General features: G+C 41.9%; 1 protein-coding gene and 1 long non-coding RNA gene across 2 annotated transcripts; both read right to left on the bottom strand.

Moving 5' to 3' along the window:
* Positions 1–1051: 1051 nt before the first annotated feature.
* Positions 1052–6638, bottom strand: LOC148891811 (uncharacterized). Its single transcript, XR_016116398.1, has 3 exons — positions 6525–6638; positions 2101–2244; positions 1052–1251 (listed from the first exon to the last, which is right to left on the bottom strand). It is a non-coding gene; the product is annotated as an uncharacterized LOC148891811 (long non-coding RNA).
* Positions 6639–12161: 5523 nt separating this feature from the next.
* On the bottom strand, positions 12162–16041 carry psma8 (proteasome 20S subunit alpha 8). Its single transcript, XM_089008777.1, has 7 exons — positions 15793–16041; positions 14741–14867; positions 14514–14638; positions 14298–14420; positions 14099–14218; positions 12691–12753; positions 12162–12605 (listed from the first exon to the last, which is right to left on the bottom strand). Exons 1-7 carry the CDS (start codon positions 15892–15894, stop codon positions 12510–12512), a joined length of 756 nt encoding a protein of 251 aa, XP_088864903.1. The 5' UTR covers positions 15895–16041; the 3' UTR covers positions 12162–12509.
* Between the last annotated feature and the right edge of the window lie 2068 nt (positions 16042–18109).

Genomic DNA, 18109 nt, shown 5'->3' with positions numbered 1-18109 from the left:
ACTATAGTTCAGGTCAAATTTCTAGCAATACTCACCACAGACACAGTAACTCGTGTGAGCTGAGATCATTCTTTCATTTGTCTGCTCATTATGATTTTTAAGCAATACCCTCCAAATCTTCAAGGATTATTCCTCAAACTCGAAAAAATAAACCTATAAATTTTCTGCTCCGTTCCACAAGATGTTTGAGGTACAGTACTTGAAATGAACGTAGTTAATTTCATCCCCAAACCTTCGGGAGGAAGTAGGGATTTGAATCAAAGCAAGTTGTTTATTGATTTTTAAAGACATTTGGTTGGAGATACTTGTCTACCAAAGCGATTTGAGCTCATGGCGGCAGCAATTTGGTGAGATTCACCCTGCGAGAAGAAGGGGAGTGACTGAGTACGGGCTGATGTTTTCATCACAAATATATGTCTCACTCAGCACACTCTCCCTGCTTCTCTTGCTAATTTAGATTGAGATCCTTCCAGGCCTTCCCCCCTGTCTTTCATTTTCCTGCCTTCCATCTCTCCTCTCTGCATCCCATCAGCCCCTTGATAGGGAAAAAAAGCCTTCATGTCTGTGACTTTCTTGCCCTGCGGCACATGAAGCCCTCTTTTATTTTGATCATCGCAGCACAATGGATTCATGCTATTCTGGCAACTTTATTCAGTATCAGCCCGAATTTACATACTGCTTAACAAGTTTGTGCGTGACTGTTGATGCCCCTGATCAAAGTGCTTTTGGAAATCTTTCTCATCTGATTTCCCTTCCAACCTTCATTTCAAATGCATGCCGCAGACAGGCATCTTTAACTCAGGGGCAAAAAAAAGGTAACCTTAGTGCTGCACAAGCCCAAATGTCATCCAACAAGGAGGGCGCGTGTCCCGGGGACATACATAATGTAATCTAAGCAGTATACAGTGTGTGACTGCGTCTTTGAGTGTGTGTGTGTGTGTGTGTGTGTGTGTGTGTGTGTGTGTGTGTGTGTGTGTGTGTGTGTGTGTGTGTGTGTGTGTGTGTGTGTGTGTGTGTGTGTGTGTGTGTGTGTGTGTGTGTGTGTGCGTGCATGACTTGCCTCAGTGTGTATTGGCAGCTTTGGTTTAGGGGCAGAGGATGACAAAAGTCAAATCAGTCATGTGTCATTTTGGGTGCTGAGGGGCTGGGACCTGCCTGGGGGGCTGTCCTCTCTGTCAGACGCACTCAGACATCTGCACTGAACTCTCCTGCGTCTCCTCCTATTCTTCTTCTTCTTCTGCCGGTCATCCACTAGGATCAGATAATGGAATTCAAAATGATACCTCAAAATGGAAAGAAATGTAGTGACAATAATTGTCAGACAGAAAAGAAAAAGTAGCAGATGTTTAGAGGCATTTTCAATTGAATAAAGTGTACCAAAAGGCATTTGGACTGTCATGATCTGGTTGGCGACCAACGTGGGGTGCTGTCAGCCCCGCCTGCACCTGCACAGGTGCTGGTCGTCCCGATCAGATTGGCGACCAACGGGTAGCTACGTCAGCCCTGCCGGCAGCCTCGCAGGTGTTGGTCGTTATAATTACTGTCACTTAAAAGGACACCCGGCACGACCATCCGTTGTCGGTTCATTGTTTGCTGTTTGGTTGCTGCATGCATTGTGTATGTGTTTGTTTAACCTTGGCGGACTTTTACTTTTGGTCTTCTTTTGCTACTTTGTATTTTTTCCATTCAGATGATTTTGATGTTTTACATTTTGTTCCTGCTGAGCTTTATTTTAATACAATTTGTCAAACAACCTCCTGCTCCCTCCTGCCTGCTTTTTGGGATCCGCACCCGCCATCACCATCTCGAAAACCGTGACATGGACCAGTGCAACAAAATCATTCTTTGCTTTGAGTCCAACAGAAGCCAATTCCAGAATTTAAAAAATACAATAAAAGGAAAAAAAATCTGATAAAAACACCAAAATGAGATCAAGTATAATCATCTGAACCGGCTGATGAGTATAAAAAATAGACAGATTGGTAAAGGTGTGCAACGAAAATGAACAAGAACCACCAGGACTGTCCCCAAAATGATTCAATTGGCTCATGTCACTTACTGCAGTTAGTCAGAGGTCAAGAGAAATGCTGTGCTACTTACTACGCAGCAGCTAACTAGCAACAAGCTTCAGCTAGCTATTAGCGGCCATGTTGCAGAGTTGCTTTTACGTTAGTTCTCATCGCCTGCGTGAAGACGAAGAGGCTTCATTTTAAATCATCAAGAGATTTCTCACCAAGGGATTTCCTGCAAGGAAGGAAAGAAGAAAATACAACCATATGAATGTGCACTCAGAACAGTCAAACATTCACTCGCACTTCCCAGACAAATGTATCCATCCATCCATTTTCCAATCGGCTTTAGTTGTGCCGGTTTGCCAGACAATTGCAAGGCATACGCTAACCACCGGATCTCTGGTCCGCCCACATCCAAATTCATTCATTCATTTTCCGGACCGCTTTATCCTCATGAGGGTTGCAGGGGGTGATGGAGCCTCTCCTAGTCATCTTCGGGCACTGGGCGGGGTGATAGGACTATTTTATATATGCACAGTCTAAAACATCAGAATCAGAATCATCTTTATTGCCAAGTATGTAGAACACACAAGGAATTTGTTTCCGGAAGAACACGCTGCACTAGTATCGTCGTCAAAAAAAAAACTGGTAAGTGGCACTATACAGTTCCATTTTGGCATCCAATATTTCTTATTCTTAAGAAATATAAGTTTAATCTAAGTTGTTACGCTACATATATATGTGTAATTTAACTTAGAACTTTACGTATTTGTAGTGTGTACTGTTACTCAACCATTCTTATTTCAGTCTAAATATCATGTTTCACCCTTTAACTCGAAGCTGATAGGCCTTTTGAAATGATATCATTCCCGCCCTCTGTATAAATAACATCTTTGGGGGAAAACAAATACGTCTCCCCTCTTGGCCCGCTCCTCTTCCTCCTCCTCCTCTGAAGAGCATTTCTCTTTCTTTGCTGCCCAAGATTAAAATAGTCTTTCTGTTCATCACTTTGATTCCTGCTGATTAAATATTGCCACCACACCACATTACACATATATATGTAGCGTAATAACTTAGTAGAGAATACCAGCGAAGAACAGAACCAGGAGAAGAACACCCATTTTTCAATCTAATAGTGGGACACCCTGAATTGGTTGCCAGACAATCACAGGGCAGACAGTGAAAACAATCATTCGCACTTACACTCACACATAGGGACAATTTAGGGTGTTCAACCCGCCTGTCATGCATGTTTTTGGAATGTGGGAGGAAACCGGAGGACCCGGAGAAAACTCCACACAGGGAGACCGGAGCGGGAATTGAACTCATGAGTTCTGCACTGTGAAGTCGGCGTGATAACCGCTTGACTACCGGGCCGCTCGCCTTCACCCAAATTGTGAGGCGTAATTTAAAAACACCTCTTTCTCTGTGCTGTGGTGGGGTGGCCATCAGGAATTTTGGGACGCCATGTGAATTTAGTGGACAATGAGTATTCCCATGCCAAATTTGGTCCCACCACATGCCACCTCTTGCAAAACGTCACATGATCATGAGCATGAAATACAGCACAGCATTTTGGAATGTGAGTGTAGGTCCTCAATGTTGTCACGCCCGTCACCGCCAATTAAATTTTCGAATCAGAACAAAAGGAATTCATGACCTTTCGCTCCATGTGACAATTATTCGTGCAGCGTTAGCACTGCTCACTAATGTTTAATATTTGATGTATTGTTCGGTAAATATGTTCATGACAATGACGGCATACTGAAAACACATCATTTACTGTCTGCTGGTTATAAAAGCAGAATTGGTGGGGAGTGGCGTAGTATCATTCCTCATTTTCATTCCTTTCATCACTTTGCTGCTGTGAAATGTAAATTTCTCCACTGTGAGACTAATAAAGGCAAATCCAATCCAATCCAATCAGTCCAATCCAATCAGTGTCTGTACCAGCCCAAACACAGCCATAACAATAATAGTACATATATGGTCTGCGAGCTGAGCAACGATCCTGATTGAAAACATAAAAACAAGCAAGAGAGAGAGAAAGGATGGCTTGGAAAAATTGCAATGAAAAGAGGGCGTGGGTGGAAAGTGGGGAATCGTGGGAATGCAAGATTGCACCTCCCTCGGGCAATCTAATCATCCTACGGCCTGATGGTTTCTCCTTATGCATCGGCTGATATTTTCCTGTAACCCCATCCCCAGTAATGTCCTGTGATGTGTGACTGGCTTCTGCCACATCACCCAGAGGCTGCCGGGCCCCGGGGCTGTTCGCTTTTTGCCCCACGGCCCCCTCCTCGCAGATTGGTTATTTTAGCATCTGTCTACATTTTGCTCTCTCTTTGTCTTTGACCTCTTCAGTGTCGACTTTCAATGAGAAGAGTGATTCTCTGTTGTGGGACAAATGCAAGACCTATGACTCTTGAGTGGACACCCAACACCTTGTCTTTTAGTGTTGTTTCCCGTCAAACTCGTAGTATTCTTGCACCTTTCACAGGAAACAAAGGCAGGAAGCCGTCAGCCGTATCTGTTACCACCCACAAAAATCAAGAAGAGAGTGAATGAGGCTTACAAATAAGATTCAAGGACAGAGGAGGTGAGATGTTTGATAGGAGATAAATGGAATGCGTCCCCGCAGCTATAGAGGACAACATTAAAAGAGAACAGCTTTTATTTACTTTTGGATGTGTAAGCTGTCATGCAGATATCCCCAAACTTAACTTTACATCGCAGAAGTCAACCCGAGGGGGAGACCAGGGTGGAGGCGGGCCAATGCGACAATACACACAAATAGTTGATGTGTGTAGCTGTCGACGTGTGACAAGCAGAAAAGGGACAGTGTTGAGAGCGTAGCGTTTTACGACCCAACACAACTTGACAGCTTGGCCATGGCTGGGGGACACAAGCCGTGCTGCTGTTTCATCTGACAATTTGAAGAAAAAAAAAACGACAATAACAACAACGTTCCTTTCACGGATTAGCTTGTTTACGTAGTTCATGTGTGTGTGTGTGTGTGTGTGTGTGTGTGTGTGTGTGTGTGTGTGTGTGTGTGTGTGTGTGTGTGTGTGTGTGTGTGTGTGTGTGTGTGTGTGTGTGTGTGTCCTTGATTCCCTCCCAGAGCTTCCATCAGTTCTCTCCCTTGATGAACCTCCTCAGTTCACAGAGGTCCTCTCTGCAATCCGGAGCCTTAAAAACAACAAAAGCCCTGGCCCCGATGGACTTCCAGCTGAGGTTTTCAAGAGCGGCGGTTACCTCCTGACACGGAAGCTTTACCACCTCATCTGCAACATCTGGCAAAACGGGACACTTCCTCAGGAATGGAAAGACAGCAACATTGTCACCATTTATAAAAGGAAGGGGGACAAGTTAGTCTGTGGCAACAGCCGTGGCAACTTTCTGTTGCTGGCAAGATTCTTGCAAAAGTAATGCTGTTCCGTCTTACATCGCACATTACCGAAGACATCCTCCCAGAGACACAATGCGGTTTCAGAAAGGATCGAAGCACTCTGGACATGATCTTCGCTGCGCGCCACGTTCAGGAGAAATGCAGGGAACAAAACAAGGACCTCTATATCACCTTCATCGACCTTAACAAGGCATTTTACACAGTTAACCGTGACATTCTCTGGACCATACTGCAGAAATTTGGCGTCCCCTCCAAATTTCTCTGCATCCTTAAACAGTTCCACAGCGGCATGCAAGCAACTGTACTTGTTGGTAGCCAGCAATCTTCCCCTTTCCCAGTGGAAATCGGGGTGAAGCAGGGAGGGTATTGGCCCCTGCTATATTCAACCTGTTCCTGATGGCAGCTACGCGCCTCTTCCATAAGTCCATCCAGGAAGGTGGCGGCGTACAAATCCAATTCCGCCTGGATGGTCGTCTGTTTAACATCAGATGCCTACAGGCCAAGCCCAAGACCCTGATCAGCGGCATCCACGAGTTACAATATGCAGATGATTGTGCTCTGCTGGCCCACAGCCCAGCTGCCATGCAACATGCCCTTGATACCATGTTCTCCATCTACCGATCACTCGGTCTCGTGATCAATGTAACCAAAACGGAGATCTTGGCAAAAGAGCGTTCTCCAACCCCAGTGTTCACCCTCAGTGGCACACCCCTCAAGGGTGTCCAACAATTCAGCTACCTCGGCAGCATTCGAACACCCTCCTGTCCAAATGACAATGACGTCCAGGCCCGCATCAATCAAGCCTCCAAAGCTTTTGGCAGATTGCGTAGTTGTGTGTTCGAAAACAACCACTTAAGAACTCCAACAAAAGTCGCAGTCTACCAAGCAGTGTGTGTGTCCACGCTGCTATATGGCGCAGAAGCCTGGACCATCTATCGACGCCATGTGAGACGCCTTGATGCATTCCACATCAGGTGCCTCCAACGAATCCAGGATCGTGTCCCACACACCGACATCCTTCAACGCACTGCCTCCACCAGTATCGAGGCTATACTGGCAAAGAGGCAACTCCCGTGGGTTGGACATGTCATCCGGATGCCTACCTGCCGCTTGCCTCGACAGGTGCTTTATGGACAACTCTTGTCAGCGAAGCCTGGTGGTCCATAGCTGTGATACAAAGACCATCTTAAACAGACTCTAAGGAAATGCAACATCAAGCCCAGCGACCTGGAGTCTGCTGCAGCTAACAGGCCCCTGTGGCGTTCCTTATGCCATGAAGGGGTGACACAACTTGAAGACAAACGCACCCAGAGGAGGATCGTGCGGCACCAACAAAGACACCTTTGTGCTGCTTCAGTACCACCCCGCCACCCTGGTCCTGACCTCACATGTCCTGAATGTGGCAGGATTTGTGGCTCCAGTATCAGGCTTCATCGTCACTGACAGTGGCATCGTCGCCAGCGCCAATAACCACTGTCCAATACCCCACATAAGAATGGAAGCTATGTCATCTTCGACTTCGATGGACTGCCAAGAGAGAGAGTGTGTGTGTGTGCGCGTGTGCGTGTGTGTGTTTGCGTGTGTGTGTTTGTGTGTGCGTGCGTGTGTTTGTGTGTGTGTTTGTTTGTGTGTGTGCGTGTGTTGCGCTCTCCACTATAGTAAGGGAGATACGGTGTTGTGGGATCCAGAAAAAAACCACAAGACAAGCAATGTGATACGTCTTGACTCAACAGTGGTTTACTTCGAATGCCCCGATCTAATGCAAACGTATGCGCACAACAATTTCCGGTCCAACGATCTAAATCGGTCCGACACGAAACACTAACCGAAGCAGGCATTCCATGTTTAAATAAACATTTTCGATATATATCATTTGTAAACCAATAGAACTACGCGAATGTAACCAAAATAGGAAATAAGATAATTTACAACCTGTCACACGTGCGTGTGTGTGTTTGTTTGTGTGTGTGCGTGCGTGCCTGCGTGCGTGTGTGTGCGTGTTAAAGTAAAGAGACAAAAAACATGTCTGCAAGACAAGGGTGTCACACAGTCAGTCTGCCAGATGAAAAAGCCAGATGAAAGTGGGTGAAAAAAGACGCGATTGTGTCGCTTTCGAGGCAACACTGCGCTCATGTGGTGAAGATTCGTCGCAAAACAAAAACGACAGATACGTTTGTACATGCAAACAATAAAAAGACTGTTAATGGAGATTTTGATAGAAACAATAGTGCTTTATATGTGATTTTTTTCACTTAACTTGTCGATTCCAAATGACATGTCCATATAGCTCTGCCAGTGTTCTGAACTGAATTTAAAAAACTAAATTAGTTTCGCAATAGTATCTGAGAAGAAAAATATACAACAAAAACGTTGGGTATCGAAGTTTGTGGTTTTTAGGACGGCCATTTTTTTGGTTCCCCTCAAAGGCTGCATGGTCTGCTTCCAATTTTATTAATTGAACTGCAAATCTTTTCACCTTCACATTGTTCAACGTTGAAGATTCCACTGTGTATGTATTGTAGATGGGGAATGGTGAAATAAAAAACACATACATAAATACAGCATTTCCTATTGTATGTGAGACTAGTCGGTAAACTACCACTGTGCGTGTGTACGCGTGCGCGTGTGTGTGCGTGTGTTTGCATCCAAACAATGCACTCGGTTGACAGCCCGCAGCAGTGTGCATTCTTGCTTGGAGTGTACATGTCCCCGGGCCGCGTTCCTCCGCTGATGACCTCTGGTGAAGCCATTATCTTCTGCATTAATGATGAGCCCAAGCCGGTCGGCGATGAGAGAGATGGACTTTTCTCCTCAGGCGCAGCAGTTGAAGCAGCAGCAACAGCAGCAGCAGCTGATTATGGCCAACAACAAGGCTGGCAAAATTAATAAAGAAAGGGGACCATTCAGAGAAAAGAAATATTGAGACGCCACTGCCACAAGCACAAACTCAGCTTACGCCATTCAGGGGTCCAGAACAGACTTTTATCAGGAACGTCCTGCTGAGCTTCGCCTTAACTTCGACCTCAACTTACAAACTTTTTGTCTTACAAACATCAAATTTATGAAAATTAAACCTTATAATAAGCACTATTTTCATAATACACACCCACCACGGCTGGCGGAGTGATCTTCGGCGGAAGCACCCGACTGAACAGCACCAGAGGTTAAGTTACCAACAGTCCTTATGGAAGGTGACTCTTCTTCCATAAGCCATCAACGACCATCAAAAAGGTAAATAAAACATTATTTTACAGCACAGTTTATTTCTTTAATTACATTCGTCATGTAATGCACCTCTCTTTCCAAACAGCAATTCCATTTGACCTTTGACCTCCAACGCCATTCCATCAAGCCATAAATGACCATCACAAATGTAAAGTGACTTTATGATACAATGCAGTGTATTTCTTTCATTACAATACAATAGCACATTTATTATACATAAAATAAGGTATGCTGTGTGTAGTTTTAAGGCTTATTTAGTTGAAAAGTATACTTTATGGAAACCCGGGAACGGATTATTCCCATTTTAATGGTTTCCTATGGGAATTTTTTTTAGATACACACTTTTCGCCTTACACACTCTGTCTGGGAACCAATTAAGTTCGTAAGTTGAGGTCTCACTGTAATTACTTGCTTTCTTGCAAATTGGCTGGAACAAGAAATCATTAAGAAGTGAAATTCCACGTGGATGTTACCAAGCATTACTCACCAACCATTACTCACTGGTAAATGAGGCCAAATGTTTTTTTAATGCATCCAACCTTTTTCAACACCACTTATCCCGAATAAGGGTGACCCAGTAGGCCAGTGGTTAGCCCGTCTACGTCATAGCGCAGAGAACATGGCTTTGATCTCGGCTCTGACCTTCCAGTGTGGAGTTTGCATGTTCTCTCTGGGCCCGCGTGGGCTTTCTCCGGGTCCACTGGTTCCCTCCCACATTCCAAAAACATGCACGGCAGGCTGATTAAACACTGCAAATTGTCCCGAGGTATGTTTGAGCGCGAATGATTGTTTGTTTCTGTGTGCTCTGTACTGCCACCTTACTGAAGATGGCTGGTATTGTCTCCAGCCCCACGACCCCTGTGAGGACAATGCCGTTCAGAAAATGGATGGATAGATAACTCTGATTAAAAAATTCAGTTCATCATTAGTATTTTCAATGTAATTTTTATTGCTCAATGCCACCATTATTTGTCATGAAAACTGAGGAAACACAATTACTCACGGGTTTTGTGTTACAGCTACTTTTTTTTTGTTTTTATGCAATTTAAGTTTACTTGTTTTGACTGTTAGTGATATGAGTGGAGATTTGAACCAATATCTCATTCAACATTCTGACAAATGTGAAAACTTGCCAAAGAATGAAATACCAGCTGTCAGAAAACTGCATTGGTTTACCTTCATTCAACCTTCAGTTTACTATCAGCCAATTTGAGTGACGTCATGCATGCTGTGGTGGCAAGATTATTTCTTAATTTGAGACTTTGTTCATCTTCTTCTGTTTTATCTACACAAGGAATATCCCAACTTTAAGCTTTGAGGGCCGAAGACAGAAAACCAAAGGATGCAAGGATCACTTAGATATAATTTGACTTGTATCATGTTAAAACCACTCATGTAATAATCACTTTTTTTGTTTTTTTTATTGGTTCAGCCATTTTTCACACTTGTTAAGACAAACTGTTGTTTTATTTTAATGACCCACATCCCTTTGCCTTGTTGGGATCAGGACCGCCCCTATCCTGCATAAGCAGACATCCACATTCAATAGAGTCATTGATAATAAGACCATTATGAAAAGAAATATTACTAATTAAGTTGTAAGCACATTCTTTGCCTATCGATAAAAATCTCAATAATGTACAGCAAGTCAAATTTATTATAATTATACATTTCATTTATAAGCACTTTTCAAAACTCAAGGACACTTTATAGTCACAAGTTGTTTCGTCATGTCAAGCCTTTTTTTAATTGTTTCTTCTTGCAGAAGGCCTCGAGAAAGTAGACCTGGGGTTGGAGTTCAGACATCACCGATCAATAGTAGCAGCTTTTTTTTTTCTAACATTTTCTTTCTTCTGGTGAGTTTGTTATTCATGTAAATGCAGAAGTATATTCCTTTTGATTGAGGGCCAGATGCTCTAAAGAAAACAAGTGCGATTGTGGGTATTTATCGTGGCGTTAACTGAGATCAAGGGTGCATTTCTAATAGGCATTGATTTACTACTTCACAGTAAAAGTCGCATATAGTTTTTGTTTCTTTGAATGTTGCTGTGCCGATTACCATTTTGGGTTTGAGTCTTTTACTGAGCGAGTTGCTTGTTCTGTAGCCACAAAGGGACATAAGTCTTCCTGTGCCGGTCCCAAGCCCGGATAAATACAGAGGGTTGTGTCAGGAAGGCCATCCGGCGTAAAAGCTTGGCCAAAACAAACATGTGGATCAAACATCTAAAGATGGAGCACACTGATTTGCTGTGTGGACCCCTTGAAGGGAAAAGCCAAAAGGAAAAGAAGATTGATTTACCCTTGCAAATGCAGACCACCAACCCACTATGTCCACATTTAAGAATTTACTTCTCTTGATCCTATCTAAAATAGTTCCCCAAATGTATGTGTAACTCTGCAAACAGTGATAAAAAGCTGTGAATTAGTCCCTTTTCCAGAGAATAAACAGCTCCCACATATGAGGCACTCCAAAGAAGACAAATGGCAAACAAAGTGTGCAGTTGCTCTTGTCAAGGCAGCCAGTGCATCCACTCAGGAAATCCTGGCTCGGGGAGATGACTCGAAATGAAGGACTTTAACCATTCACCATTATGTCTTTGCTGGAGTCAGAGGGAAGCCCCCCGGGGATCCTCAGCACAGCATGGCACAACTTTTTTCAAAGGCGCTCCCAGATTAAAGTCCCTGAAAGTTCCCATTGGGGTCTGAGGCCAGGATCCCATTTAGCAGCCCTGCCAGACCACAGGCCATAATTGTGTCATTGAGAATTCATAGCAGCGCTTGCTTGATAGGTGAAAAGGGATGGCGGAGGAATGGTGGAGGGGGCTGGTTAGGCCACACCTCACTAATTTACTTTAAAATGACAGAGGGTTGACTGGTACATGTTAAATCCCGGCAGTGTTTTTTAGGTGTTCAATTACCTGATATGTTTTGGCGTATACTTCCGCTTCACTCTGACGAAGGCGGAAGTATACGCCGAAACATGTCAGGTAATTGAACACCTAAAAACACTGTCTGTAAGAAAATAATCTGTTGTAAATTAGATATCTAGTAGACAGGATGAACTTAACACGTTACATCCCTTTGACCAATGAAAATGACTCACTTTTATAGCCACTCGCACAAGAGTGCTTTGTGTGGTGTATATCTCGCAGTCAGATTCAAGGAATAAAGGCAGAAAAAAAAAACACATTAGAACGACACTATTTGATGTCACAGAATAGGTTGGTCATTAAAGCATGTATTTAAAGTGTGATTTAAATGAACTGATTTTTTTTTTTTTTTTGCATTTAGCGAACTGACATAAAACACTGAGACATATCACATGTTGATTTCAAAGGCCTGAAGCAAATATCGGTGGATTATGTATGAGTATTGTAATAATTGCAAATGTTGTGTCACTGAGAATAAAAAACAAATGCATTTGTCCCCCTCGGCTTATGTTTTTGTACGACCCCAGTACAAAGCTCAAAATAATGTGATGCGTTTTCTCTTTTGTGCCAGGATATGAAGGTCAGTAAGACTTTATAAACAAGCCATATTTTATTGAGAATTATTCACAATGACAATTCTGAATGGTCAATTGTACACATCTGATATTTGTCAACATCAAAGCACTTTGATGAATAATAGAAAAGTGTCCTGAACGTGAAGTTAACTTGAGTGCTGCATGTATGTATGTATGAATATTTACACACTTAAAACAGCTGGAGGTATCGTAAATCTGCTGCAGTATCTCAAGTTAGGACTCACCTCTTTACAGTGAAATAAATGAGTTATCAGCCCCCACTTTACCTTCCCCAAAATGCTACTTCCTTATTATCCTAGTGCAAAAAAATAAAAAAAAATAAAAAACCAACAACATTTCAAGTGGACTTTTTCTGCTTCTTCTTTTCGGCCTCTTCCTCTTTTTCTTTCTCGATCTCAGCCACCAGAGACTCTATCTCCTTGGAATCGAGGATCTGATAACAGCCAACAGACACTCATGATGAGTTTACAGGGAACTCGAATAGAATGCGCAAGTGAAACGACGTGAATGAAGATCACCTTCAGTGGTTGATTTCGTCTGATAACAGCCAGTTCTATATTTTTCCCTCCTGATTGGACCACCTGTTGAACAAATACAAAATGAAGGTTCAGACAATGAACGGATGGGTGAAAGCAATGAGGTAAAAGGTGGTTGTGGAACAATATAACTACCAGTAATGAAACATAATACAGTGATACCTTGGCTTCCGAACTTAATTGGTTCCCAGTGTGTAAGGCGAAAAGTGTGTATCCCAAAAATTAATTTCCCATAGGAAAACATTAAAATGAGAATAATTCATTCCCAAGTCCCCATAAAAGATAATTTTCTAAGCCTTAAAACTACACAATATACCTTATTTTACGTATAATAAATGTGCTATGGTATTATAACTAAAGAAATAAACTGCACTGTATAATAAAGTCGTTTTATTTACCTTTGTGATGGTCGTCGATGGCTTGATGGAATGGATTGGCCGATTTCATCAGCATTAAACATTTGATCGTTTTGTCACCAAGTATTACTCAAACGTTGACTGGATGAAATTCACTTCACCTTTAAACTTGTCCAGTATTTGATGGCAAATCCTAACAGGTGCGGATAATGACAGGTTCTTGGCACGAGGGTATGACAAAACTGGGGTGTCAAACTTATTTTTGTCATGTGCCACAATGTAGTTACGGTTTCCATTGGAGGGCCGTTATGACTGGAAATTTTGTTAAACCATATAAATGTTGAACCACCTATATATACACAGTAATTAACAACAATATTGAGCACTAGTTTTGACATAAGAAGCGAAGAAAATTTGATTGTTCAAAAATTGTAACAATGACGTCGTAAAGACGACAATTTGAAATTTTGGTTCAACTTTAGCAAGCACCATGGAAGTTGACATGCTTCCACATGCCGCATAAAATGATGGGGCGGGCCAGATCTGCCCCCTGGGCCTTGCCTTTGTCTCATGTGACATAAAAATGAAAAAATAAGGAGTGAGCTGAAGCTAATTCCACTATTGGGGACAGAGAGAAGTGACTGGTGGTGTTGAATCAATAGCGTCTCACAGTCATTCCCTGTAATAAAAATGTCAAAAACTGCAACCACAATGATGTGCATAGTTTCTTTCTCCTCCTTTCACGACTCATCTGGCCACTTTGTATTTACCTGCAGACTTGATCTCATGTGGCACTACCTCCCACAGGTCAGACTTGGTACTACAACCCACATCTGCTTTGGTTGATCCAAGTGCGGCTGCTTGTGCCAACAGTGGTCATCTCATGTAACCAAAATGTATTTTTTTTGCCTCATCGTGTGCTTGGTCTCGTACGTGTTAAAAATACTTACCTTAGAACAATAACTCCCCAAGTGACAGTCCAGACAGTTGTGGCATTGAAAGAGCACTGCTCTTCAAGAGCACATGAAACCCACCTCGAGCAAAGCTTTGATTGCCAACTTGATTGTTTCATTGTCTCCAGCGATGGCTTCGTCTGTATAGTTCTTCTCCAGAAACTCCCTCACCGTTTTGGCACTACGGCCAATCGCATTCGCCTAACAGAATATCAAAGATGCTGATTTCGCATTTTTTGTACACATGCAGCATGGATATTAAAAAGCCAAAGTAAGTCACCTTCCAGGCATGGTAGGTTCCCGATGGATCAGTCTGATACAGCCTTGGTGTTCCGTCATAGTCAAACCCAACAATCAAAGCAGAGATGCCGAACGGCCTGCGACCGTTGCTTTGAGTGTAACGCTAAAATGTTTGAAAAATTTGAGTAAACCATTTCGAATGACATGGATGTGACCGTTAAGCCACCAATTTATTGAATGACAACAAAATATGCACCTGTTTCAAGGTGGCTATGTAACGTGTTATGTATTCCACTGTGACAGGATCCTCCACAGTCAACCGGTGGCTCTGGCACTCAACGCGTGCTCTGTTTATCACGATACGAGCGTCCGCTGTCAGCCCTGAAAAAGGTCAGTGAAAAGGACTTAGGAATCGAATATGAGACTAATGACATTTGAATGTTTCCGTGCATGTCTTATTCAGAAATATAATTCGTCACTCACCTGCAAATGCCATGCAAACATGCTCATCTAGGGCACATATCTTGCGGACGGTTCTCTCCTCCTGCAACTTTGCGACAGATTTCTTCTCAACTCCAAGGACGACTATATCTTTGCCCCTGATTCCCACCTAATTCAGACAAAAAAGAGCAACGTCATGCAGGGGTTTGATCAATTGGGTACTTATAACAAATGAAGTAACCTTTAAATCTATCAATTGCAGGTATGGGGTTAACATTCACTAGGTGAAAAGGCGCCACCGCAAAAATGGGGTGCGTAATCTGAAAGCTATAAAACAGCAATAAATCTCATAAAATAGATGAGGTTCTGGTCACAAATGAAAGGAAACAGACTGAATCGCAATTATTGAACCCCAGAATATCTATGGAACACTGCATTTAAAGAAAAGACTTGATTGGAAATGGGCTCCAGTTACAGTAGCAAACAGTCTCTTCTTTTTGCATCTATAAATTACTACACAAAGGCTGTAAATATTAATATGAATGTGCTTTCTTATATTTTTTTATACACAACTTTTTTCGTACTTTAAATAAGTTGTGAAACGTAGTAATTGATATTCCATTTGAAATACGGTTCTAACATAAAATGTGGAATAGGTAAAGCGCTCTGAATATTTTAATGGACGCAAACATTAAAAAGCTATACATTTTTGGGAACATCGTTTTAACTTAAATTTTGATTTAACGAAACCAGGTGAAAAGACGACATGCTTATTATTTTTTTAATTATTACTACTCAACAATAGTGCTCTTCTCCTTTTCACCAGATTTATTTTAACTTGGAAAAGGAATAGCTCTGAGCATGACACAGCGAGCGAATGCTAACCGTTAACACTTTTTAAAGTTTGTTTTTCAATAACAGTCTAGGCACTGTCCATAAACAACATAAACCACAATAGCACAATAACTGCATTAGAATATCCGTAACGCGGACAATAATGAACGGTGAGGGTCAATACTAGAGAAGCAAGTTAGCCACAAGCTAACTAGCCTGCGTTGGGCTTTAGCTAATTTTAGTTTCATTTGCCAACTGACCGCCGTCGAGCCTTTCTTTACTGCTTCTTGCGCGTACTCCACTTGAAAAAGGTGGCCATCCGGGGAGAAGACAGTGATAGCTCTATCGTATCTTGCTGCCATACCCTCGCAAGACACGTACAATAATAATAAGAAAAGACACAATAGCAAAATGATTCAGCTAGTTTTAAGGCGAAAGACACTCAATCGAACGCTGCCGCTTGTCGAAAACAGCGCATGCGCAGGAACTGAGCTAGTAAACCACCACTACGAAAAGGGTTAACTGTTAAATCAGTTCATTTTATGAAAATAAACTCAACGTTATAATTAAAATTAAATTAAAATGTTAAGTGCATGAATTTTTCAGAAGTGTAGGTTATTACCGAACAAAAGTGTTCAAATACTATTCCTGTGTATTCATTTCCTGTGGCCTCCGGACTGTTTCAATGTACGCAAAATAGGGGTACCTTGAGTTTTAGAGTAAAAATATATACCTTCTTATGTAAATATAATACACGTATTTAAAATAATGTAAATTATAAAGTATAATTAAACATTATATACGTTTCTTTAGACATATTCTGACACAAATACTTTTAAAACAGACTTTTAAATCAGTTATACCCCCTCCCAAAACCGGACGAGTGCATTGCAGCATTGCGTCTGTGAGTGTTATATCAACTGTAGTGAAGGGAATTCCGGTTCTATTTAGAGAGCTGGTGCTTATGGATAGGCTCAACAAAAAGAACCAGCTCTTTCAGGTCCCAAATGGATCCTTAGTTTTTTTGTTGCTTAAATTAATGTACTTCCAAAAATGTTGCAACATTTATATGTAAAAAGAATTACTCATGTAATATATATATATATATATATATATATATATATATATATATATATATATATATATATATATATATATATATATATATATATATATATATATATATATATATATAGTAAAGTCTCGTTATATCGATACGCAAGGGAATCCGAAAAAATATCGATATAACCGGGACTATCGATATATCCGATCCTGTAGGGGGGGGTGCGTAAATGCGGCATCTTTGTTATGGCATGTAATTTCATCATTGGGTTCATGGATTGCGTATCTAACATGTTTTTTGTACAGTAATGTGAAAAATAAAGTTGTGAATAAAATAAAAACGTCTTTACACTTTTTAATGACTATTTCCTTTCAAAAATGCAACCAACCAATGCTAAATCGTCAAGTTCTATTCACACGAAGCCACGAACGCCAGCATGTACAATAATATGAAAAACAGTGATTGTTGCAAACAATAAAGATATCTGGATGCAACACAATTAAATACTGTACATGGATGAAAAACCAAAACTGCAACGTTTACATAACTTACGTGACGTTCGAGAGTGCCTGAATAGAATGCCGGCGCGCAGCGGTGACGTTACAACAGCTTTTTGACTGACTCAAGAAACACAAAAAGTGATGTTGGTTGCCCTTTAATGCACAGTATGGAATGTACAGTCATTTTCAAAATCATGACGCTTCAGCAGACAAAACAACAAACATTGTTGCAAAAAACGCTTGCATTCATGTAACAGTACATGTACATAACACTGCAATTAGTATGTATGTAAGCTATTTAAAAAAGTCATCAATCTTCTTCTGCTTCCCATTTTTATATTTTAATATGAACACTTCCATCTTGTTTAACGCTTCTAAAAAACCGGATGCATTTTCTACGGATTCAAAGAAAGATCGCATGTCCGCAACCCCTTGCAACGCTTTTGTCGAAGTTGCAAAAGGTGTGCATTCAGTCGCTACTTCTTCATCGTCATCAGCATCATCATCATCACGGGAATCTACTGTGGCATACTTGGCTTTGACCTCTGCTGCGATATCCGCATCTGATGAGCTTGAGAATGTCGCAATGTCTTTGTCGACTGCGACATACGATGCAATGTCGGCGACTTTTAGCTTTTCAGCCAACACTGCAAGAGGAATGTTGTCGTCATCCTCTTCGTTAGCTGCAGATGTTTCCTCACTGCACCCTGGATTTTCAAATTTGCAGTGACGGAAGCAGTTCTTGATGGTGTTTTCGGACACCGTGCTCCACGCTTTGGAAATTGCTCTGATGGCATCCAAAACAGTCCATTGTTGAAGACACACGAGCAGCCGTCTGATACACACGAGCTGCCGTCTGAAAATGGCGTCTGCTCGGGAGAGCTGCTCAAGTAACAAGACACGTGACCAAGTTGACCAATGGCGCGACGGATATATCGATGTAAACAACAAAAATGGCCGGCGGGGGATGAAAAGGAGCACCGTAATAACCGGATTATCGTAACAACCGGGTAT

The sequence above is a fragment of the Hippocampus bargibanti genome, linkage group LG11 (assembly GCF_051943395.1).
Source record: "Hippocampus bargibanti isolate YZ-2025 linkage group LG11, ASM5194339v1, whole genome shotgun sequence".
In the NCBI taxonomy this organism is placed as follows: Eukaryota; Metazoa; Chordata; class Actinopteri; order Syngnathiformes; family Syngnathidae; genus Hippocampus; species Hippocampus bargibanti.
This window is presented reverse-complemented; position numbering and strand designations above follow the sequence as displayed.

Excerpts from the sequence above, each read along its gene's own strand:
- psma8 (XM_089008777.1), bottom strand. The coding sequence starts at position 15,894 with ATGGCAGCAAGATACGATAGAGCTATCACTGTCTTCTCCCCGGATGGC. Across the intron at positions 14,868-15,792 it reads TAAAGAAAGGCTCGACGGCG|GTGGGAATCAGGGGCAAAGA; the intron begins GTCAGTTGGCAA and ends TGTCTGAATTAG. Across the intron at positions 14,639-14,740 it reads TGTTTGCATGGCATTTGCAG|GGCTGACAGCGGACGCTCGT; the intron begins GTGAGTGACGAA and ends GACCTTTTTCAG.